This window comes from Manduca sexta, chromosome 28, assembly GCF_014839805.1.
Source record: "Manduca sexta isolate Smith_Timp_Sample1 chromosome 28, JHU_Msex_v1.0, whole genome shotgun sequence".
Lineage (NCBI taxonomy): Eukaryota > Metazoa > Arthropoda > Insecta > Lepidoptera > Sphingidae > Manduca > Manduca sexta.
The window spans coordinates 19,486,549-19,512,873 of record NC_051142.1 but is presented as its reverse complement, the minus strand read 5'-3'; the positions used below and the strand labels follow the sequence as shown (position 1 = coordinate 19,512,873).

General features: G+C 36.1%; 1 protein-coding gene across 2 annotated transcripts; it reads left to right on the top strand.

Moving 5' to 3' along the window:
• The first annotated feature begins 522 nt into the window (after positions 1-522).
• On the top strand, positions 523-25,492 carry LOC115446360 (RNA-binding protein 26). 2 transcript variants are annotated; one of them, XM_037444702.1, is made up of 24 exons: positions 523-793; positions 6,225-6,343; positions 6,625-6,762; positions 6,938-7,143; positions 7,391-7,465; positions 7,556-7,650; positions 7,819-7,902; positions 8,385-8,498; positions 8,852-8,955; positions 9,344-9,457; positions 9,852-9,960; positions 10,257-10,360; positions 10,556-10,689; positions 11,114-11,245; positions 11,582-11,731; positions 12,143-12,296; positions 12,690-12,808; positions 13,240-13,284; positions 17,350-17,433; positions 17,946-18,049; positions 19,093-19,243; positions 19,623-19,751; positions 19,942-20,088; positions 20,306-25,492. In XM_037444702.1, exons 1-24 carry the CDS (start codon positions 735-737, stop codon positions 20,390-20,392), a joined length of 2,757 nt encoding a protein of 918 aa, XP_037300599.1. In that variant the 5' UTR covers positions 523-734; the 3' UTR covers positions 20,393-25,492. The 2 variants fall into 2 exon arrangements, with proteins under 2 accessions (XP_037300599.1, XP_037300600.1); XM_037444703.1 differs by lacking the exon at positions 13,240-13,284 and having other exon boundaries at positions 525-793.
• The last annotated feature ends 833 nt before the right edge of the window (positions 25,493-26,325 follow it).

Sequence of the window (26,325 nt, the reverse complement as noted above, 5' to 3'; positions counted from 1 at the left end):
TAGTACCTACTACCTGCCCACACTGCCCATATCTATCAAAACAAGCTAACAATTTTTTTTTAGCGTCTACGTGGAGGGTAAACAATTTTTATGTAATTATGAAAAAGTCTCTATTTCTGAACATTTCAAGATTTTACCACTATGAGGTAAAGATTATTTATGTTGGTAGAATATTCATAAAGTGTAGTAGTAGTAAATATAATATTGGCAACATTTTGTTGCAAGGAATTTTTCGGCACATTGATAAACAGAAATATTCTTGGAGAAAATGTAAGTGTAATAATAATGAAATACTAATAATATGTTCATTTAAAATATTTCGTAATATATATTCTGGACCGTTTTAAGACATTCTTTTACTATATTAATTGATTTATGCTTTTCAAAATTAGAATACCAAACTATGAAAAAATGATTTTTGTGGTCAATATTACTATGATATTAATTTTAAACGATTCTATAGATAGTTTTTATTCTTTCGTATTTATCCATCTTGCCTTGCAAAATTATATAAAAGCAGAAATTTTCATATTATTTATGGCAACATTGAACGTCTGACGTTACATTTCTAATGCCAAAAAAAGAAAAAAAATTGTGAAGTGATACGTGAGGACGTAATATTTCCAAAGTGAATTTATTTGCTTTCACTATAAAATATATTAATATTTGTGATATTAAATCCAAGTATTTTGAATGCATTATCGTGCGTGCTAGTTATTGTTTATGTCAACGACATGATTATAGAAAATCCGGACCTTTTTAAATCGTGGTTGACGTCCATATTGGAACCACTGTGAGTACAGCCATCTTAATTTTTTATTTACATAAGTTACATTACTTATCCCTATGTGTGTTTAATGAAATGATTTGGTATTAGACTAGGTAATATGAAGACAGTTGTAATAGTTAATTTAAGTTCTACGAAACATATCAAATTTCAATTTCATAATTTTTTGATTTGACAATTTCACATGGCCATAACTTTAAGCATTTTCTATTGGCGTACAATTATCATGATAACGCGTCAATGTGAAAAATCAATCATAATGAAGCCCTGTATTTAAAATTAAGGTTATTCGCATCATCTCTTATTCGTGATAATCGCATTCCATCCTAACTTGGTCAATGCATCATATTTTTTCACACAACCGTGATAATTAGTAACTTTATATGCATTGTACGTATTTTATCATCGAAATGGGTGATTTGTGGAGAGTTTCGTAAGAGCTTATCGAGTTAGCACTTATCTATAGTGTTATGCACTTGGTGAGGTTATGGCGCCATAATAGCAAAACACTGACGGACATATTGCAACAAATCATTTGGAACGTATACTTTCATATGAACTATCGTAACGTGTGCTAATTCAATTCATGTTACATTAATTACACACCTATGCCTCCTAGATTGAGCATAGACTAAAAAGTTTTTAGTCTGAAAAAAAAATCATTAAGTACTTAGACATTTTTTCACTTGCGAAATGATGCACTGATGAGAATACGTGGGGGAAATTATAACCTAAAATAGGAGAACCGCAAAATAAGTAGTATGTAAAATTATGCTCATACCTAACTATAGGATATTTTAATGCTAAGTTCAGATTAAGTTCTTGCATGAATATATTGTGCAAGAATTTGATGTTTTTCTCTGGTGGGAATGTTTCTATGGTTCTGTGAACTCTGCCACAAGTTTGAGCAAGGTTTAAATTTGCAATAGACAGCTCGCCACGATTATGTACATGGTAAAAATTACTTACTGAAGCGGCGAAAGCCTAGTTGGGTGTGGAACGGACTGCCGAAACGAATGTCCGCAGGTTCACATCCCAAGGGCACACACCTCTAACTTTTCTAAAATCATGTGTATATTCTTTGTGAATTATCGTTCGCTTTAACAGTGCATGCTCAGCAGTGAGCAAGTATATAATACAGGGCTGATATTATTATTATAAAAATAACTTGTGGAAGGCAACTTCTATTCTCCCCTCCCTTTCCATTCTTCCTTTCCTGCCCTCTCCACCTTTTCTTCCCAAGGAACCCTGTTGTTAAGCCGGGGGATCCAGTATCCCATTTGCAGGATTCACCCAGTGTTGACAACTGAGAAACACTCAAAGAAAATAAAACTTCTATAAGTTTTCCTGATAATCTTATCCTCACTTAACAAATAAGCAGTGGAAAGAAATGATTGGACAAATCATGTAAGAGAATTAATTCTTTTTCCTTTCAGAATTTAAAAGAAAAGATACTTATTTGTTTTCTCAAACTTATATTTTATGTTATTTTAAACTTTTTTGTGTCTAGAAAGTTAAATCATATCAATAATGCTGTAAATAAGCTGCTACAGAAAGGCAACGTAATAATATTTCAATTTATTATTATTATATTTAAATAAAAAAGCTAATAAAAGAACTATTCATATGAATTAATATGATTAAGGAAAACCTATACTGAAGCAAATTTATAACACCTTGTACCAGAAACATAAATGCCTTTACATATTTTCACAAAGTATCACTAGTTAAAATAAATCATATTTAAAGAGTTTAAAAAAAGAAAAATGTTTGTCTTGTTAATAAAATTGTAAAACAATGTTATTCAATATAAAATTAAAATATTAATGCAAAAGGCTAATTGATGTGTAATTTTGCTGATATGAAATTATGAATGTATTTGTAATTAGTGTATTATCTGTCTTTAACCTAGTTTACAATGTTCAGGAAAAAATACAACTTTGCTTATTAATCTTCCAACTGGTATAACTTTGATAAATAATACATACCGTTGGCCACAAGAGTAGCTCAACAAATTCCAAACTTGGAATCGCCTATACACATTCAGCTTAATTAATTAATACAATATTGTTTAATTTTTTTTATTTTTGTGAAGAAAAATTAAACACTAAAGTGTATAGGTGATTTTAAGTTTTGAATTATTTTATGTGAGAACTAACAAAATATCATGTAATTACTTGGAATGATCTCATTTCTGCAACCTTTTAGCAATTACTCCAAGTACAATAATATCCTGTTTCCTCTTGAAATAGCAAATTATGGGAAACTTGCCTCCTATTATGTCTTGGGAAAGAACAGACATATCAAAAAGTAGGTGCCTAGTTGCATCTCTGTATACCCCTTTGGGGGTAAAGATGTATATATTTTTTGTTAGTCTAGTTTTAATGTGCTGTGGATCGGAATTTCTGCATTCAAATTTCAGGTCAGACAACTCTTGGTGTGGGTTTTTCTAATGATTTGCCCAGGAACACTAATGTAAATTATTTTATTACAAATTTAAGCTGAAAAAAGAATTAGTTGTGTGAATAAATATAAAAAGAAAAAAATACTAAAAAAATGCATCCCGGGAGCCGCAATGCTTTCCAGGACTTTATCTGTAAGAGTTACAAGGAAAACCACATGAAAGCTAGTAATTCAAATAAATATTTATTATTACTGCCAGCAACATTGCAATAAACATCTTATGATTATGTTATTATGGTTACATCATTCTAATAAAAAAAATTACAACTAACATCAAAGGAAAGTCCAGGTATTATTAGTATTTTGTTCAATATACAAAATAAACTATATATAATACAGCCATAAAAATAATATGTTATCTTAAAACATTACTTAACTTAAAAGATTATGGTGATTTGTTATCTGTCAGAAATAGCACCTTCTATCTGTGATTACTGATCTCACGCCTCATTTGGCTTTACCAGATAAATGCATATTTTTGTCTTTTTACACGAAAAAACAAGGTCATTCTAAATTATTTTAAACTTTAATACATTGACTGCAGGTCCTTTAATGTATTGACTGCAGCCCATACTCCTGCTGTTTTTTTTTTAATTGCGTGATGCCAATGCAATTATACGTGATAACATGCATATACTAGGTTTTTTGTGACAATTGCTAAAACGCCTCTTGTGTAGGCCGCATATCCGTAGCGCTCATTTTCACAAGCTATGTGTGTGTTGCCGTAATGGCAAGGCGTTCGGGTTCTCTACGTGTACAATTGGTTAAGAGTTTTTTTAAGGAGGTATAAAAATATTGCACCTGTTCGTTTTCGTCGGCTTTTCAAGTAATACTAAGCTTTAACTCGTTAGTTCTAGCAGCACTATTTTGCGCAAGAATTTCCAGATTCTTTTACACTAGCGGCAGTATTTCAATAGTTTTACACACTTACTACTTGCTCTAAGGTCTACAAGCTTCAAAATTTGCAGAACCCAGCTCGCCGTGATTGTTAACACGGTAAACATTACTTGCAGAATCGAACTCCGCAAGTTTGTTTGCTGATCTTAACCTCGCTTAAGAGTTCGACTCGCTGGTAAATCAGTATCCGAGCGATACGTTGACGCATTAAGCCATACTCGCACCGTAGTATTGACACGCGTAGTTCTTATACATCTATGTCCATAAACCATCGCAAGGTTAAAGTAGCTCATAGCTTAATAAAAAAGAAATTCAGAATAGTAACAGTAGGTTCACAAATTGCCCCTACAATCTTTGCATCTTCGAAATACTCGTGTACATGTTGGAGGTAACTGCTGTCCGTAATTATAAATTACCGTTGTCCATCTATTTATAAGTCCGCCTCCACCGGTCTATTTGTCTGCAATACGAACAGATTTGTTCTAATAATAGCATGCACACTCTGCGTGAGGTACGCATGCATTTTTATAATACCATTTGTATGTCTTAATGAAAATAAATTTAGTCCATTGAAAAGTTACATTTGGGGTTGCGTTTTTTAGAGGACGCAATTTTATTTTTTAGAAGTGTAGGGGGGGTCAGTGTAAAGCTACAGCCAAGTTTGTGGGGTCGCCACCCTTGTCCCACGGCCGCCATCTTGGTTTGAAATGGTTTTTACGATGTATCTCTTAAACTATTTATCTGACAAAAATTATAAACATTTTTGTTGCAAATTAAATTCTCTACAACTTTGGTCCAGTAACTTTTGTCGTAGAACTATAAATAAAAAGTTATAAGCAAAAATGTTAAGCAATTGCTTCATCTGTCCCAAAGCGATTCAGGATCCAAGTAATTCGCGTACAAGCCGACAACCGCGGGTTTGTGTTGTACGTATTATGAACCTTATAAACACACGTTCTGATGACGTTGCAATGGACATTGCTTAACATTGAATTTCTTAACATTTTCGCTTATAACTTTTTATTTATAGTTCTACGACAAAAGTTACTATACCAAAGTTGTAGAGAATTTAATTTTCAACAAAAATGTTTATAATTTTTTTGTCAGATAAATAGTTTAAGAGATACATCGTAAAACCATTTCAAACCAAGATGGCGGCCGTGGGACAAAGGGTGGCACCCCACAAACTTGGTTTTAGCTTAACACTGACCCCCCTTACACTTCTAAAAAATAAAATTGCGTCCTCTAAAAAACGCAAGGTAAGGCCTAAAAAATGTAACATTTCAATGGACTAATTATATTTTCGTAAGTAGACGAGGAAGGCCGTGGTTCTGTAGAAATTAAGAATTGTGGATGCTAAATATTGATTCTAGAAATTAGATTTAGTACTATATTACTATTATGATATTATATAGAGGACATTGCATTACTGGACGCCAAAATGAAATCGTGTGATAAAAATAAAGTTTAGGATTATCCATCATAAGTTTAGTATAGTAAGTACCAATGTCAATTGTGACTTTTTCGACACTTACAAGGTATTTACCAGTTATACGGTATTGCACTATCTCAAACGAAATATTCTTGGTGTCACATAATTTAAGCGGAGATTATTTTATTATATTCGATACTAAACCCGATAGTACATGTTTTTATCAGAACAATAAACATTACTAAAAAAAATATTACCTCATCTCTAGAATACATACACAAGTTCATAGATATTACATCGAAGTACGATACCTGTGGATCGGAAATTGATAATAATTGCTTATAATTTTATTGAAATCCTTTCTATTTTAAAAAAATTGTTTCATTACCACACATTGTCGGCGACTACAAAGCTTACAGTTATGCTAAAACTATGTTTATTAACCACCTGACTTAGTAACATAGTGATCCAACATCTTGGGTGAGAATGTTATGAGATTTTGGTGCTCAATATCATTGCATGATATCACCATACGTTCGTAATTATCATGGGCAAACATTGGACGCTCTGGTTTCGCCCCTTTCTACCCCCTAAAAAGCATGAGTGTGTGTATGTTATTAAACATATTGTGTGCATTGTTGCCAGCTGCGATGCGGACCCGGCTGCCCTCGCCAAGTATGTGTACGCTCTGGTGAAGAAAGACAAGCCGGTGGACGAGCTGCGCGACGTGATGGTCGACCAGTTAGACGTGTTCCTGCAGCAGGGTATGTACACTACTCGTTATTACGTCGGCAATAACTCGACGTTGTGTTGACGTAACATATTTACGGAAATTGTTTTTATATGAACTACATAAATAACTTAAGTAAAAAGTTTTGCCGTAGTTTTTGAATCCATATTTACACAGAAATAGTTGTGGGCTCACCACCCGCACAGCTTAATGAGGCGTCTGCGACTCGATAATTTTAATGTTGGGCAGAATTAATTATTTACCGTCAAGGTGGATTCATTGTTCGTTTTTTTATATAAGTCTTTTTTTTCGCAGAAACCAAACCGTTTGTAGAGATGCTGTTTACATCTCTGGAGAGTCAGGAGTACCTCAAGCTTGGTCGCGAAGGTGAAAGACGACAGACGCCTCCGCCTGACCAGGCTGAGGCGGACAAACAACCCGAGGAAAACCATGGTGAGGCCTCTTAATTAAATAAAAATTTAGTCCAAAAAGAATCTTATGTAATCTTTTGAAACTACAAACTTACAAATTTGATACAACTTTATATTTTGTATTCTTAAAATCTAACACGAGTAAATTTATATTTGCAATAAATTGAGCAGTATTATCGTAAGTTGTGTGTGTCTAGTGCCCCCTCCACTGCCGGCGGCCACGGCTCCCGCGCCGGCGCCCGTGCAGTGCAACGGTCCCGCGCGGCCGCGCTCGCCGCGACAGCGCGTGGTGATGGTGCGCGGCGCGCCGCCCGTCGCGCCGCACGCCGCGCCACACCCCGCGCCGCACCCCGCGCCGCACCCGCACCCGCGCGCGCCCCCACACGAACACACGCTCGTAAAGGTTAGTATGCCTACTTAAAGGAACAATTAACTTATTGTAACACTAAAGGAAACTGTAGTTTTTGTGCATTCACGCACGAATAAAAAGATCTATTCAAGTAATCGTATTTGAATCATGTATGAAAAAATCGGCAATCTAATTGCTACCGAATTCAATATCCATTAAATTAGTACGCTCTTGCGTGCAAGTAATGCGACATTTTGAAAGAATGTAATTAATCGAATTATAAATACCGTAATCCTCGCAGGTATTGCCTCTAACGGAGCTGCTGGAAGAGCCAGTGGATCAGCCGCCACGCAGAAGGGACAGGAGAACTGATAGCGTAAGTGACATTTTAAATATATTTAATAAACAAGTGAGATATTTTGTTGAGTAAATAAATATTAAAGTAATATCGTGTGTGTGGTTGCAGGCGCGCGACAAGGAAGAACGCAGACGACGCCGCTCGCGCTCGTGGGAGCGACGCGCACGCGCACGCCGCCGCGACGACCACCGACACGACCACAGGTAACAGCAGCACCATTACCATTACCAACAATATAACTATCACTCGCCCCTAAACCATGCAAATGATTCGTGACAGTTTCAATGTTATTTTCAATCATTTATTTATGGTACGTATTATGCTAGTTTTCAATTTAATCTTTATATATATATGTAACCCTTGTCCTACAGACGCGGGTCCCGGTCGGCCTCCCCGCGCGGCCGCTATCGCAACCGCAGCCCGCCGCCGGCCGACGCGCCGCACCATGGCTCCAGGTATATACTACTATACTTAAACTTCATCCTACATACAAAATCCATATAATATTAACCTCATTTAGATGGATCAATTATAGTAACTAGCAATCATCATATGCAATAATTACTTGAAAAACATAGCCAGTCCTCCACATGCACAATGGTAATGCAATCCATCCCTGCGTTGATGTATAATTTTTTTTTTTTTTTTCAAATAATCAACTACATTATAAGCAGCAATAATTACTTCGTTTATATGAAATTTTATACTTACTCGATTTGAAATTAATCGGCATCAGTCAGTATTGTGCGGGATATTTTTTACAGAATCTAGTTATATAGCTATGACTTTATATATAATCAAAACCCTACTACACTGGCGCCCGTTACGACAATTTTAACTGATACCATTAGTCTATTAAAACTAATCGTTAATCCAAGTGTTGACTAGCGGCTTACTTCTCGTTATCATTAAATGAAATAAAAATGTCATATTACAGATCCAGATCTCCGTTGCCGGTGCGCGAGAGGACGCGCGTGGTGCGCGAGATGGAGCGCGACAGGATGTCGAGAGACCGCGACCACAGGGACAGACTGTCGCGCGACCGCGAGAGGTGAACATCTTACTTATCTTATTACTACTATAAACTAGTCTTCATCAGCGGCTCCGCACGCGTTAAAAAGTTTTACGGGATAAAAAGTACCTTACAGCACTAAGGAGTAATGTAGCTTCCTATTAATGACAAATTTTCAAAATTCGTTTAGTAGCTCAAACAAACTGTTCAGCTTTAAATATGAACAGATGAGAATATTTTAATGACTGTAAAAAATAAACGTAGGGACTCCTGAATGAATTAAGATGAACTTTATTGTAGATTGACCAGGCCATGTCCTGGATTAGACATTTTGTTAGCTAGTTTTAAGTGAATATAGGCCACAATGTACTTAGCAAGTTTGTGTGTTGTAGGTCGCGGGATCGCTCCCGTTCGCGTTCCCGCTCCGGATCTCCGCGGACTGACGCGAGGCCAGATCTCTCGGACCCCTTCAAACGGCGATGCAGAGACTTTGACGGTAAGTGCTACTCACAAACATACATTATTGCTTCAGATGAACTGTAAGTAGATGTTTTGTAGTGATGATTTGCTAGATATTATTGTTAACCATATGTCTTTAATGCAATGTAAAATGTGAAAAATACCGTAAAGAAAGTTGCACAAAGAATTTTCTTACTGCCTACTGCCTATCTGACTTTAATCCTTATTGAGAATAATAGGACATAAGAGTTTGCAGTCCAAAGTACTGAATAAAATTAATTAGCATTATGTTATCAGACGTCATCTGATATCTCAAAATGACGAGTGTAGTGGAGTATCACGCCGTGTTTATTATATAGAACTGTGACGGTTACATCCATATTCAACTGTGTACAAAATATTGATATAATTAATTATAATTACAGAGAAAGGTTTCTGCATGCGCGGGGACCTGTGCCAGTGGGACCACGGCACCGACCCGCTGGTGCTCGAGGACGCAGCGCTTACCAGGGTGCTCACCATACCGCCGCCCGTGCCCGGTAAGAACGGACATTTATTACATCCTATAGGAATGTGCAACAAATAGTACTGTAACTTATTAGTATTGTATAGCAAAGAGAGGACATTAATTCGTGAGACACAAGATTGCATTTATAGACTTTTCAGGGGAGTAATTGGTATTGTAAAGTAGGAGGGGATTTATTAGGCCTCCATCCTGTGGAAATATAGTTTACTACAAGAACTTATTATTTCTGATGTATTGTTGACAACTTTTCGATCGGCCTATTCTAAGCCTTTCTAGTAAGGTGATAAATGCATATTCTATTTGGCATCATTTCTGTCCTTAATCTGGACATGATAATGTCAGACTGTGTATTATGAAAGTTCTTGGATTGATGAACAGAGTCTGAATTTGAGGATATTTTGTTTCAGAGTACAACCCGCTGACGCCGGACATCTGGTGCGGCTCCGGCGCGTTCCCGCCCTACCCGCACGCGCACCACCACAACCACCCACCCAGGGAACTCATACCTATACCCAGGTATATTATATAGCTATGTAGTATGTGTTGATAAATTAATGCAAAAAATATGGTGCAGTCTTTATACTGCTGATTAGTTGATGTAAGAAAGGGAAAGGATTATCATACAATTACTTGTTATTTGTTTCCTTAGTTCAGTCTTCATGCTTCAACGTGAACCGGGATTATTAAAAATATGGATGCTTTGCACGCATTATAATTCATTATCGTTAATATACTAGTCATAAAATAACTAATGAGCTGATTTTGTTTTAATATGTTACATTACCACTCATAATTATTGCACTTGTTCGCAGGGTACGTCACGAGCCTCCCCCTCCGCTGGCGGGCGCGGGGGTGCCGCCCACCCCGCTGCCGCGACACCCGCCGCCAAAGAAAAACTTCGAGTACAGCAGACTTGGTAACACCATCCATAAACATTATTAAGTTTATAAAATCCCTTACATGGTACAGTTTTTAATATTATTCTCCACATATTCTAAGAATGCGTGACTTCAGTTACGTTTTAAGTGCGCAGCTCAAATGAGTTTTTGTTAATTTAAAAATTGTACTTTAACATAGTAAATATAAAAACGTAATTTGTTTGTATTCACAGGACATCCCCGGCCCCCACTGTCTGCCAATCTTGGCAATTGCACGCTGGAAGTGAAGAAGATTCCGCGCGGAATGAACGACATAACACATCTCAACAATCACTTCTGCAAGTTTGGAAAGATTGTCAATATACAGGTAACTGTTATTCATTATTGTTTTACAATTTGTGAGTAATATAATCGGTGGTTTTAATATTACTTGAAAATGTATGCCCAAGTATGTTGTCAAAACTTACTTTACGGCAAATTACGGGCTATAGTACCAGTAACGTTTTAAATTCTTATCCAGATAAAAATAAAACTTTATTCTTATTAAAAAACACAACATTCCTAAAGTAAATATATGCAACTTATAATAATTATGACTATGACCTATAGTCTGTCTGTACATCGTGTACAGATAGAGGCACGAGTCGTGAGCACTCTGTTGATTGGACAGTTTGTCGTGCGAAGCGCCGATGTGCAGCGCAATTTATTCCTCTGTCGAGCTGCTCTACTCTCGTCCAATTTTTACGTAAGCTCGCCCCAATTGTCCAATAATTATTGTTCGTATGCCGCAGGTGTGTTACGACGGCGACCCCGAGGCTGCTCTCATCACGTTCGCCAGCCCGACAGACGCGAATGTCGCGTACAAGAGCACTGAAGCGGTTCTCAACAACAGATTCATCAAAGTCTACTGGCATAATACTGAGGTAATTACTATAATAATTTCTGTTGCACAACTCTTTACTATATTTATGGCTGGTCTGAAGTTATTCACAAGAGGTTGACTTCAAAGTAACAATGTGAAGGGTGAAGTGACTAACTTCACGCTGAACATACTACTGAGTACTGAGACGGTTTAGACCTTAGTAATTTCATAGGGTGGTATGGCGGATATAATTTATTTGACTTTATTATGAGCCTCTTTATTAACACCGTCGTGTGGGGCATTATCTTATTGGCATTATATATGCACCATGATGTATTAAATTTCCCCTCTCTTATTGGACATTATACTTGAGCTACAATGAACTTTACCCCAACAGAATAAACAAGAGAACATGGCGCCTGGCAGTCAACAGCCAAACAAACCAGGCGAGCGCCCCAACTCGCAGTATCCCGTGTCGCATAACAAGGTGCTCATCAACCGGGGCAACATCAAGGCCACGCAGGACACGAAGCAACAGAATGATAAGGTAACCATCTCTGTAACATACCACGACCGTAATTCTCACAATTTCAATATCAACTTTTTTATTGTAACTGAATGACGAGACAAGCATCCGATCCGCCTGATAGTAAGTGATACGACCATAGTAAACACACCACAATTGTGAATTACAAAGTACTGCATGGCATGGAATAAGGATGAAAGTGATATGCAGTACACCACTGAATAAGAATTACGCTTCAGCGCTAATATTCTCCAAAATGTAGGCCATGAGCCTCTGTGAGTGGAAGTCTTTAGATCCTACTTCTGGCATGCTTATTTGTTGCATTTTAGTCAACTTAGTTCATTATAATCAAAAGTCCATCCCACTGGTCCCAGAGCCAGGTAGAGGTACACTGATTACTTCTGTGTCTTTTTAAAAATATTTTACGTGCAGGAGAAGGAGACTGCTAACGGTCAAGAGCCGAAGAAGGAGCCGGTGAAGCCTGCGGATAAAGTAAAACAAGTGTTAGAGATGTACAAACGAGCGCAGGCGCTGTTACAGAAACAGTTGCAGCAACAGAAACTGCTCATTGAGAGACTAGAGAGTGGTGAGTGCTAACTACCCATACACTATACTAGATTTTTGCAATAGAAGGTAGACAAACAAGCAAGTTATCTGAGGGTAAATAATCATTCAAGTTCTTTTATGATTCGCCATATTGAAGTGGCCCCTTATATCAGATTGTAAAGTAGAATGTAATGCAAAGTATTCTTGACAAGCAAGATATGCCTGCCGCTAGCTAATTGTGCCTGTCTCTGAGACGCGATTCCCCGCTAGGATCCATTACAACAGGTTTTATAATATTTTGTTTACTCTACCTATAAGGTAGACAATATTTATCTGAAAACCTCCCACAAGGAAACTCGACAGTATTTGTTGTTGGACTCAAACTACTTTTAATCCTCACTTTACGTATGCTTTATAATATGAAATCTTGCAGGCAACGTGGTGGAAACTCAGAAACCAGTCCTGATGGAAGCTATTAACTCTTCACAAGAGGGCATTGAGAAGTTGAGGAAAGAGGTGGTCAAATACAGCGCCATTATCAAACAAATGCAGGTAAGATTTTCCCGAACATTTTAGATCAAATAACGGGTTTATCACCTCTAGCTCTCAGGGTTTTATAGGTGTACTTGAAAAGGCTGGAAATCGAGGTATTTTTAATAAAATAATTTGTTATTTTGGGACTCCCTAATGATGTGACACGTCATATCCAATTTATAATAACAAGAAAAAGACGCGTCTTAAAAAATAGGTTGGGTAGTTATGGGTATGAAAATATGTCTGATTTAATTAACTTTGATTTTTTTAATACAAATTGCAGTGTAGAGATTATAAAAACGAGTCTAATATTCCCATAGACATTATGACTACAGTACAATATACTATCAAGTTTGCAGTGGCGGACTCGATAGATACTGGTGGATAATTGTAGTGAAATTACGACTGTATTTGTAAATTACAACTGTAATGATGTGTGTCGCCGACAGGACGAGACCGTAGCGCGGGGTCTATCGCGCCTGCAACTGTCGCAGGTACACGAACGTTGTGTTGCGTTTGCGCATGTCTTGTGCATATGATACATAAATCTTATTCGGGGCATATTCACATGTCACTAATATGACATGAGTATCAGAGATGCTTATTGAAAGCGAGAGTTTATTTTTTGAACAGCTGAAAAAAGTTATTACAATTTGTATGATGCATTTTCCTTGGAAATCTCTTTGAGTCCTATAATATCTCTACAGGACTCATGAGTCGCATTTACAATACTGTCTGTTGTCGCATTTGAAATATGACTTTGGTGTCATAAAATGAAAAGCACGTATTTTTTTATTTTGCTAAATTGTTATTGGAACATCTTATTTCATAGTATTATTTTTTGAGAAAAAGCACCTACTCATATTTATGTCCAATTTATTTTATTTTTAGTGCGTATATTATTTTATTTAAAATTTATATAACATATCTTTCGCTTTCAATATTTTTTCTCTTCATATAATAATATGTGCATTGTGTTTGTCATGCATACATCTTTACATGCGATTATGTTACTATGCATAGATCATACATAAAGGGTTTTTCATTAAAACACTGAACAAAGTAAAAAATGAATTAGTATTTTTATTCGACACGTCTTAGTCGCTCTATAAGTAGGCAAGCCTGCCTACACCATTTAGAACTTTAATTTTCCAAAGCACTGCACGGCACTGCACTGCACTCGTATATCATCATATGTGAATTTACGTGCCATTGTAGTTCTAGGCTCATAGGAGATGCTATATATGGCCCTGTGTGATGGCGTGATAAACTCTTATTGCTAATATTATATTAAACCAATGCATGTGTTTTTGAAAGGTCAATTATTAGATTTAAAAGTTTTTTTAATCGCAATTCCTTCTCTACCTCCATTCATTTTGTTTGCCTTCTTTTCTCGCCTTCAGTATAAAGTCTTACCCCCTTATTCATAAACGTTTTTTATCTAAGGACGGAGTAAAGCTGTGATAACAAGCCTGTTTCTCAGTGCCCAACGGCACTGAGAAATAGACATAGGGCCGTTGTGATTGGTTATTATTGTTGTATTTCAATATTAGCCAATCACAACGGCCCTACGTCTACGCACTCCCAAGGCTGCCATGCCGTCAGCACTGAGAAACAGACTTGTTATCACAGCCTTACTAGGTCGTTCGATAAAAAACGACTATGAATAAGGGGGTTAGTGTTTCATAAAGATACGGATTGTTAGTAATTATATCGAAAAGCCTTTTACTGTTTTTTTCTTTTAAATATATTTATAATACTCTAGACACATAAGTTGTTTTGTACGGAAGTTTATACCCTATTACATTATAGCATAGTAATCATTAATAAGCCATTTGTTGCACTGCGTAACTCGTTTCGAATCTAAGAGTAAGCCTATGTAAAAAAAAAAAACTATACAAGATTGACATTCCATACCATTGTTTTTGTCATCACATTGGTGTTCTAAATTCACTTTCATATAAAGTTTAAATATGAAGTATAAGACGCATGCGCAGTTCGCAACACATCGTTCTAAACGTATCCACAGTTCATAACAGTAAACTAACTCGCAATCACCTGTATAGCCATCTAATGCTGGCCTTAGACGATCAATCAAAACTGACGGGGAATTATTGAACTGATCATAACCGTAGATAATTTAGAAAATATTTAAAGCAGCATTGTACATTTGCTACATATATTATAGTGTTGTAATTAGTGTTAATTAGTAAATATTATATCGTATTAGACTTTTTTAATTAGTAATATGATAAAAAGTCGCCAAATTTCAAAACAAAACCAATATTTCCAAAGGTTGTACAAGTGTTCAAGATATTGAAGTATATCTCCTTCGTGGCACTGTTTGTCTAAGCATGTTTGTGGTTTGTCTGTGACAAGTGTTACTTTCTTTACTTCATTGATTTATCATCTGAATATCAGGCCTTCTTGAACACGAATATATATGGTATTTTAGAGGCATTTATATTTTTATGCGTTTGAGGGAAAAGTGGTTAGGTATTTATCAAATCGGACGAATGGAACGAAATACTCGTGAGCATACGACAAAGCTCTTTAAAAATGTTTTGTCTAAAAGAGCGTCGGCTAGGAAACCTCATCTATATAAAGAAAAATAGATTAATTCTATAGAGTTGTAAAAAATGTATATATGAGATAATAATATTCGCTTTGTTTCCTTCCGCTTGGCTCGCCAGGGACGTCGCGCGATGCTGGTAAGTGGCTTACTATCGATGCATTAGAGTTAATTTGGTTGGCACTTAATCATGTTAAAATATCCCTATTTGACGATATTTTTGGCCATTCGTTTTATGAGTAATGCAACGACTAATTACGGCACAACGGACTGAAACGAAAGATCACGGTTTGATTCTTGTTTCGTAATTTTGGTTTTTATATGTTATCAAAATTTTGTCCCGGTTATGAAATTACTGAGAAAGTTTTTTTATAGTTTATTTACAACAAAAGTACAGTCATTTAGATTACGTTAGTGACGGTTTGGTAAATAAAGTATAATAGTAATTTGGCCTGCACCCCACGTTGCTGAATGCATTCATTTGGCTTTAGTCTAGGACCGACTCTGATGAAAAAAAACAAGCAATTGACACAATGTTTGAAGTATATCTATTTTCTTCTTACAATAATGATTATAGTTTTTTATATGGTTAAATTTACAGAGTTGACTGCTTAATAACGTCTATGCATTAGGTTCGCATTGACAAATACTCGTGTAAAAATTGAACAACACGTAGTTTTTCCTTATTTTTCATCACGTCAAGCATGCTTGACAAGAATGATTGATCGTTTACGGCACGCGATGTTTTAGTGTGTAAATGTTGTGTGTTCTCAAACTGGGAATGGTCATTTGGAATTTAAAAGCTTTCATAAATTACAATAATATTTTTCGCTATTATTTGAATTCGTTTGTGATCGTGTCGCTTACTATCAGTCGAACGGCATGTTCGTCTCGTCATTCAGATGGAATAAATGTTTAATTTAGTAAATAGGTGGTATTTCACGCCATATTTTCCAAACAAATAAATATTGCCGTGTAAATGTTTAAAATCGTATATCATTCATGTCGTATACTTAAATTTCCAAAATAATTGATGTACACGATTTTAACAAATATACATTATTTTTAATTATACCTACTTAACTCACAATTTAATTTAATTTTCAACTCTTCAGCTAATGCAACAACAATAATTGTTATATGCATTATGTAACCTGAAATAAATTATATTATTATTAAATGGTTAGGTGAGATAAAACTTGAGAAAGACAATCATTGTTATGGTAAAGATAATTGTTTTTTTTTTTACTTATTAACAAATGCTATAGTTTTTGTAGGGATTTTAGCATATTGTGTCTAATGGTCTTCTTCGGCTGACAATTGCCGTTTGAAGGTAGATTTAAGTTCTCTCACATGCTTATGTATAATGATTCATAAATGAAAATTATAGCGTCTTTTTAATTTAGTTGAATCGTTCTATTGGTATGATTGAGCCGGCAAAACGGAAAGCCTAAATTCTAAAACTTTCATTATAAAGAAATTGTTCCAAAAATTCCCAGTTTTTTTTTTTTGTTACTTTATGAAAAATACTTATACTAATTCGCACATTACAAAGTAAAGTTTAATTGAAATAACAATCTTAATTATTTTTGAAAAGTAATATACTTGCACTGACACAATACATAGGCATTCCACACTAGGTCAATATTCTTTAAAACCTAATGCACTTACCTAAAAATACATAAGAGTTTCTAATAATGTTTAACTGGGGGTTAATCATACATAAACAAAATTGTATAGCTAAATTCATGTTTTTTGTGATTATAATTGATTTATTAAATTTAAATTATTTTCTAAATATCAAATTGTGAATAAAATCTCTGTAAAAACGGCCTTATTCATTCTCTTATTTCCATTCAATGCAATCTATTGAAAGCTTATGTGTTAGACTTCATCTATCACACACATATAAATGTATAAAGAGTGTAAATAAAGCCACGGCTTTGTATATATAGCGATTAGTTGCAAGTTGTAATTTTGTTGTCAGCCGAGCGTGAAGCGGCCGAAGACGAGGGAGGAGGCGGAGAAGGAGATCCTCGATGCGGAGATGGACATGTTCAACAAGGAGCAGGTGGGTTCATTTTGTTTGTATACAATGACATACAGGGTGATACAAATTTGCGATATGGTATCCTGATTGACAGTATACGAAGTGTAGTTTTTATCACCAATAATATTCAAATGAGCTTAATTGTCCTTATCCTCTATACACGAAGGAGTAGGCACCTCTTTTCACTTTTCACCATGTGTGTTCCGCCTATTGATGTGATAGAGAGCGAGCTTAAAGCCATATCAGGCATAAATTCCACACTCCGGGGTAGCATTGAGTAGAAAAGCCCAAAATCACCCCCCCGACCCCGGATTTGAACCCGATACCTCAAAGTGGTATTCACACCGCGCACACAATACAATTAGAGCAACGAGGCAGTCCAATTATTTTGGTACAGTTAATTAGATTTTTATTATACGAAATCAAAAGGTAGATTCAAAATTATGTCGCCTTGTAGTTTGTTTTGTATTTACTCGACTACACACTAGATAGTAACTAAGTAGTATACGTAACAATGTATTTCTCCTCCACAGGCGGGGCAAGATGTGAGCGAGCTAGTGCAGAAAATAGGCGAATTAAAACGTCAGATGGCGATACAGTTCCCGGTACATCCGACGATAAGGAGACCACACGCAAGGTAAACTCTGCAATAATAGTGGTGGTGCAGTGGGATAGTCGACTGTCTCTAAGCCATCCGCCACTCCATAAGGATCCGGCATGGCAATTATTTTAATGTTATCGACATTTGAAACTCGTAAGTCTGGGGTTATTTTGCAACTTAATTGTTCCAGGGTAAGATCGATTACAAGTGGTACATTATTATGTTTAATTCAGGAACGACGTATCCCAAGGGTTCAGGTGCTGATGCCTCATATGATGATTGGTTCAGCATGACTGTATTTTCGTAAAATCTTTTTCGTCAATAACATATATAATCGATACTATTATATAAAGCTGAAGAGTTTGTTTGTTTGAATACATTAATCTTGGACATCACAGGTTCGAATTGAAAAAATATTTTAGAGTTCGATAGCCCATTTATCGAAGAAAGCTATAGGCTATATAATATCACGAATATGATCTATAAGCGGAGCATCAACGAAAAATATTGCAAAAACGGGGGAAATTTATTCCTTTTGAAAGCTTGCATCGCGAGCACTGCGTAATTAAAAATATATTGTTTCAATTTAAATTCACTTTCTATTCTGATTAGTTGCGGCTGGACTATGATCAGTCAGTAAAAGATGCAATAATTATTTTATTAGATTTAAAAACGTGGGACGACAAAAATACAACCCAATTGATAAATGATAATTATAACAGGTTTAATTTTACAAGCTATCGTATTGTGAAGAGGAAACTTCGGTAAGATATGATGATATAATGAAATAAGTTATTACCTATCTATTTAGAATCTTTTTAATACGAAATATGATTCATATAGATTGTTTAAATTCTACTTATTTCCCCCAATACAGAAAGTGAAAGAATTTTAACTCGTACATATACGAAACAAGATCACAATGCTTTCAGTTACGCAAAAATAAAACCGTTTCATTGTTCCTCCTTCAAATATACACGCAAATGTACCTGTTGGAGTAAACCCCGTTTTGTAATTCTAGAAGGTTCCATTTAGACGTATTAATGTATTTATAATATGATGTACTTTGTGCCCATCAGAGGTGGTAGGTTCGCGACGCCGTCCCGTTTCTCCCGCGGCGGCATCACGAAGATGTACAGCGTGAATCAGTCAGTGGACCACCGGCCGCGTGCGCTGCTCATCTCCGGCTTCGAGGCGGACGAACTCGACGCACTCGTCGCGCACTTCTCCGTGAGTATAACACGCTAATTTGCCGATATATTGATAAAGCGTGGAGGGAGGGGGAGGGGGTCACAAGGCACAAGACCGGAAGTAAGAAAAGGAGTGATTCGACTATGTGCCTGAAGTATGTTGCAAACATCCCCCATTAGATTGAGATAAAATGGTAGTAGATTGAAGAAAAACAAGAGTATACCAATTTTTATATATATTATGATGATTATCTACTTTATTAAGGCTGACTAAACAAATCACACGGATACCAATTTTGATAGATATCTTAGTTATAAAGCAGACTAGACAAGGTACACAGATAAAGAAGGGAATTGAATGTAATTTAATAATCACCTTATAGGCTATATGAGTTAGTTGTGATGTTTGTGTTGTGCAGCAATTCGGCGAGGTGATGAGCAAGCAGGCGGAGCTGTCGGTGCCGCAGCTGGTGCTGCAGTACCGGAGCCGCGCACACGCCGAGCTCGCCGCCGCGCACGGACGACACTACAACGACAGGACGCTCTCGGTAACGAATGACACCATTTCATTTATATTAACACTTATTACCACTGCGCAAGAACACTTACAATGGAATTATGCATGTCACTGAAAAGAGATATTTTGAGATCTCGAATGATTTTGGTGTCTTGTTAATTATTACGAGGCCTAAATTCTGTTTAAATTCTCGACAAATACAATATGAAATTTATTGTCAGATCACGTGGGTGACGAAGGCGAACGCGACGAAGCCGGTGGGCGGCGCGGAGGCGCGCGCTCCCCCCGCCGCCCCCGCACCACCGCCCGCCGCGCCCGCGCCCGCACGCAACGGAGACGCCGCCGCCGCCGATGACAACAAGGAACATGTCAGTATACACACATGTTTACATTGAAAGAATTACAAGTTTGAACTTGTAGAAATTGTAATGTGACGTTTATAACACGACGATTCCAGGTTGCAAAATGATGTTCATAAATTACATAATCTTTACATTAGCACTTAAACTGCTGCACGCTCCGCCTATTCGCGTTTGCGATCTATATTTGAGCGCTTATAAATAATATCAATATTATCGTCCCTAGGCTGTGGAGGTGTCCGAGGACGCGCTGCTACGCTTCGACGAGGAGGAAGAGGAGGATGCGGAAGAGGACCGGTCATGGCGTCGTTGACGGCGCGCCGGTCGATAGCCGCGGCCGCGCGGCTGACTCCGGACACACCGGGCACCGGACACACCGGACACCGGACTCGCCGGAGCACCGGAGCCGCCGGACGACACGCCGCACCACTGCCACGCCTCTTAACACCCTAGATCGATATACGCTTATATCAAGGTTTTAAATATCGATATTGATACGCGATCTGCGGTGACCGCTGTTCGCTATCGATGTTTTTGATCTACGCGTTATATACGTCCAATTTCGTTACTCATCTTGAAGTGGTGTATTTGTCGATAAAAAACATCGACTGTTACAAATTATATTGATCACTATGCAGTAACGTATTTTTGAGTCTAAATCGTCCCATTCAAGTGAGCAGTAGAAAATATTTCATTATTTTAGCACAATGCGGTACAATTAGAGCCAAAAACAATCGCGGTTATTTATCGACAAATCATCGACTTCGGGTATTCAACACTGCCCACAATACCTTAGGGATTGTAATGCCTTATTTACTTTAAACTTCTGAAACGCTTATTGACAGTATTTTAAGAATCTTATGTTTTGGCTCTGTCATTTGACGTCATACGACATACCCTTAACAATTAAAATATTGTCATTAAACGTTAATGGAGAATGGTGTTTATATCCTTATTCATAAATACTCAATAGCAAAACTATTGAATGTTTTCTTTATACAGACTACTTTTAGGGCGAGTTATAAATGTCGATGTTTTAATTTGTAACGTGCAATGACAGACGGACAATCCACGCAATAATAGCACGCTTAAATCCATTAAAATAAAATGCGAAAACGCTAGTAGTTTAAATGGTCATGATGCGGACTACACGCTAAATGTTCAGGGTAAGTAGCTGCGACACGGTAGAAACAAAACATTAAATTGTTATGTAGTGTTGAATGTTTATGAATAAGGGTAGTTTTTAAATCGACGTTTTTATGTCGATGGATGCGGTTTTCGTGAAACGCGCTACAGAATTAAGGTTAAATGTCTATTGCAATTTTCGACGAAACAATTTTAGCAATTCTTCTTTTTATTGTGTAACGTTTTTTTAAACAATACCAATTTCGGTACAAGTTAAAAGTTAACTATTTCATGCTCTTTATCTAAAAGGGACATTTTAAAATATCACTACAACAATGACACTTCGGACATGGTCGAAATTTTAAGTCTAGAAATATTATATTACCGATAGGCGAATCACACTACACAGAATAGTTGAACAACTGTCAAAAGAATTAGGTCCCAAGTTATCGCGTTTCACGAACATCGCGTCGATTCCTAAACGCTTAGTAATTTCAGTACAAAACAAATTAGGTATAGGGTAGCGACGGCCCGGCAGTGCGTCGACGTGTTTACAACTATGTTTACGAGCCTGGTCGCGACGGGGCGCGGCGCCGCTCGCGGTCCGCCGAAACTGACGGGGATGGTCGGTTACTGACATGGGCTACACCACGATATCAAGCCAGTGTTTAGAGAATTACTGATCTCAGAAATTTGCCCATTTTCATGAAACTTTGCCTATTTAATATCGATCTATAACGTCATAATACGTTAGCAGTAGTCGACTTATTTTGCCTACTGTACCTCTCGGGTACGTAATAGACACTACAATAGTGTATTCAAATGGTGAGTGCGTGTCCATTCTCACATGGATGTAAGTATATTGAAGCCTAGTTTCGGTTGTGGTAGCGTCGTGCTCTAATGACGGTGCTTACGATTACGTCAGTTTAGAACTGTCCGATCAATACCGTCAGTTTTAACTGACCGTGAGTAATCCCTAAAAGTAACGCTTGTAAATTTATCCCCACGTCCCGCGAACCGTCGCCGCCAGAGTGTATTTTGTAACGTCAAAATTATAGCTCTTATCTTAGGATAAGATGGTGGGTTAGTCTGGATTTTGAGTCTAGGTAGTGAAGGCGTAACTGAAGTCTTACCTCAAATTAGTCACGTTAGAATCTGGTTTATTTATATTCTAGATTATTGTAGTACATTCTCCTAATATAATATTTAACGATTTATAGTTAAGTAAAAAAAAAACTAAACTAAAACTAATTTTAGCTAACTTTAGCGCAACTTAATCTAAATCCAGCTAAGTTAGGATATAAAGTTATGTTACCACGAATGTTAGATGAAATTTAGGTCGAAATCCAGACACTCCCCAACAGACTAGACGTAAATCGAGTGCTCCCAATAGCGTACAAAACATGCAATAAAAAACAGCCCGCTCTAATGTAACGTTTTACAACGTTTTCATTTTTGTATATAGGAACAAAGTTTTTACATATTATGTATAAAAATTTGCTCGTCATTTGATTCGTTACGTCGGGTGCGTGTCTTATCTTGTGGGCGGTTAGTCTTGGAGTCGATATGGAATGCGGAAAGAGATTGCTTTTTGTATTTTGAACTACCTATTGCTAAAAACTTGAAAAATCACAGCTCCATAATAGATAAAAATGTAATAAAATTGTACTCTATTAAAATAGCGATTTTTTTAAATATATTCACGCTGACCAACTGGGTTACCTTATGATACGTAACCGCCATCATCTGCAAACATTTCTGACAGATTATCAAACAATGGTAGAAATGAAATTACAAACGAAGATTAAAATACACTCTACTACCTCCATGGATCTCTAAACCTTCCACAAGACAGACCCCACCCAACATAATTTGTAAATTGTTTATAAAATGCGTGACGCATTTATTGTTTTTATTTTTTTTAAACGTAGAGGCTTAGTTGATTTTACAGATATTTTCTCTTTTGTCTGACTTTTTTCATTAAATAGAATGCAATGTTTTCGACATGCCTATTTCCTTGGACGGTTGTTGGTTGTTGACCAAATGTGGACGCACGTGATGTGTTCCATGCATATTCTCCGTGACGCATGCGATTATTGTGAGGTCGGATGTACTCAAGTCCATCCGTCACATAATATCTAATATCTGTTGTCTAAGACTTTTGAATATGGGATGCAAAAAAATATTTATATACATACAAATGTAACATGATTAAAAAATATTTCATAGGCTGTCCTCTCATGGCGTATCGATTATATAATATATATTATTTTTATATAATTTTCGTTATGTTATAAAAATAATATATAATCCCTCGCAATTAATAATTGTTTAGACTCTGACTCAAGACAAGTTTGACTTTATAGGCAACATTGAACTTTCGATTAAGGGATGCGTTTCATATACGGCAACCTTGGTTACAAGCTTAATTCCGGCTTTTCACCATTTTGTAGCTGTTGTTTTTGTCTCTTTTTCTTTTAACTATTTTATACGAATAATGAGGACAAAGCCAAGCATCGTTGAAGCCCGTAATGTCACAACGTGACATTACTTCGTATTTACAAGCTAATGTTGCTAATATATACAACCAGGCGCGGCGCTAAGAGATAAACGACCTATCCGTTAAGTCCGTGATTAAAAAATATATAAATATTGTCTGCTCGAATTATGCGCCTACGTCATACGGAGCTTGCTTAATACAAATTATATTATATTTAAAGAACTATTAATTGTTGTCAGAAAGGTACTTAGGTTGGCGAATGTGGACTTTTCTTATCAATGCTGAAATATTTTTCACACAAATGTGGTCATCAATCAACAATTACTCCGCATATACAAGAATAAATATTTATTAAGTTATTTCAAATTTATATTTTAGTCGTGTTAGTTATAAGGTGTTTTTTTTGTCTTTTATTAGTGAAATAGTCATTATTGATAAATTTTTAATTATTTTATTTTGTAAAGGGGGTTTGTTGGAGAATACTTAACTTTTAGCAGGAGTACATTTTTTGGAAACGGGAAAATGGTGCAACGTAGTTGACGATAAAATTCTCTTCAATATAATAACAAAAGTATAAATGTTAGTTTATAATACCCTAACATAAAAATAATTTAAAACCTAAATATACTTAACACTTCTTAATACAGCCTTTATGTTATTATACTACCCAAATTAACACAATTCCAAAATTAACTTTCATAAACTAGAGTTGCTCCATATAGACACTATTTAAAATTTATCGACACTCCGAATCGACAACAAACCCCCCTACCGTACATAGAATGTTGCTTGTTTTCTCGTATCGATAAACCCGATGCGCTCGGTCCCTCACACCTCTAAGAGTGATATAGTGGCTGATTGAGAATCAAACCATACATACAAAATGTGTCGTTTCAATTATCGCATGAGAGCCTACTTATTTTAAAGCTTACAAAGTCAAACAATTTATTGATGGTTTGATTTTCAATATGAAAGGCCATAAATTGAAAAGTCCGAGCAGATGGGCGATAACATTCAATTAATGAATTCGTGCACACATTAAATGAAATCATGAGAAAAATAATGTTCAAAACTACAAATCAATATGAAACTGTTTGACACAAGTAAAGGCTTTAAAATATTATGTTCATATTAATCGTCTCATGAATAATATTATCGTAGAAATTGAATTAGATAACATAAAATGCTTTTCATAAATCGTGAAACCGTTTATACGTACAGGTAAATTTGCCTCTTGCGCATGTGAAGGAAAATAGAATACATATTTGCAAAACATATGAAATGGATTTTAACAATTATTGTTAAATCAAAATAATTATAATAATCATAAAATTGGACAACAGGACTTTTAAATATCATACATTTAGTGCTAGGGCTTTATAATTCAATGGGTTAATGGATTTGTAGTTTTGCACATTATCGAACAACCGAAGAACTAAGACTGTTTACAGAAATTACGAATTTATCGCAAATCTGCACACATGTCACTCGAAAACCGAGCAAAATGGGACATAAATGTACAGTTAATGTTAAGGTCCGTGCAAATTCATGTAAAACAAATTGTATAAAATATGCGATTGAAAAAAAGATGACTAAAACCTGTCCGCGCACGCCTAAACAAAAAATGATACAGCAATAAATATGGCGGCGCTAAAAGATTTATTTTTGGAAATGTCACTTAAATAATGGCGGTGGTGTGAGAGTTGTAACACAAGAAAAAATAAACTTGTGAGATGTGTTGTTTTGTAAAAAAAAGAATGTTAAAAAGATTGGACCACCGCCAAAATATATGGTTCTGAGTTTCTTTTCGACGTCAACGTCGTTTCCTGAGTTTGAAGAGGCAAAGAAGTTTTTCGAAGATAGAAAATTAAAGAACTCCAAATTGCAAGAAGAAAAGGTAAGGTCGCTATGGAATGAATGTTGGAGGAATGATTGTGTTCTATAGCAATATTTTTATGTCCAAACAATAAATATCCAGTCTTAGTGTTAGCCTTAATGTTTTCGACGAAAATTTGTCCAAAATATTTTCTACAACAGCTAAAAAATCGGCTAACACAGGGTAAATAGAGATGCACATACAATTCGACAAAAGTATTTGTGTCCAATAAGAGCCTAACAACATGTAACAATATCAATATAGTTACATTTTTGAGTCAACTCATTTTAAATATAGGTAACGGCCATCAAATACAGAGCCCTGTACTCGAAAACAGCACTATGACCTGTGAAACTACAATTATATTTTCACGAAAAATTTATATGTTATTAAATGTATGAATGTTAGTGTGAATGTGAACGCCGATGCCCTATACCGAATTGGTTGGCCTCCAAGAATAAAGAGACAAGAAGATTCAAGAATTATGAAGATAATAAAGTCTTTGCCTTGTTTTATTTAAAGCAATAATATGTCTGGTGCCTTCAGAACAATGACAACAATGAAGCAACTCCCACTATGGCAGTGTAAAAGAGTTAGGATCAATTTTAACTTCTTAAAAAGAGTACTGTAAACATTAGGCAATGAAAACAATAAATAATTAAATAACTTGCGAAGTTAGTGACACTATTAGAGTAGTAGTATAGAGTTATTTCACCTGTCGGTAAAGCAATCGCAAATTTTCTCA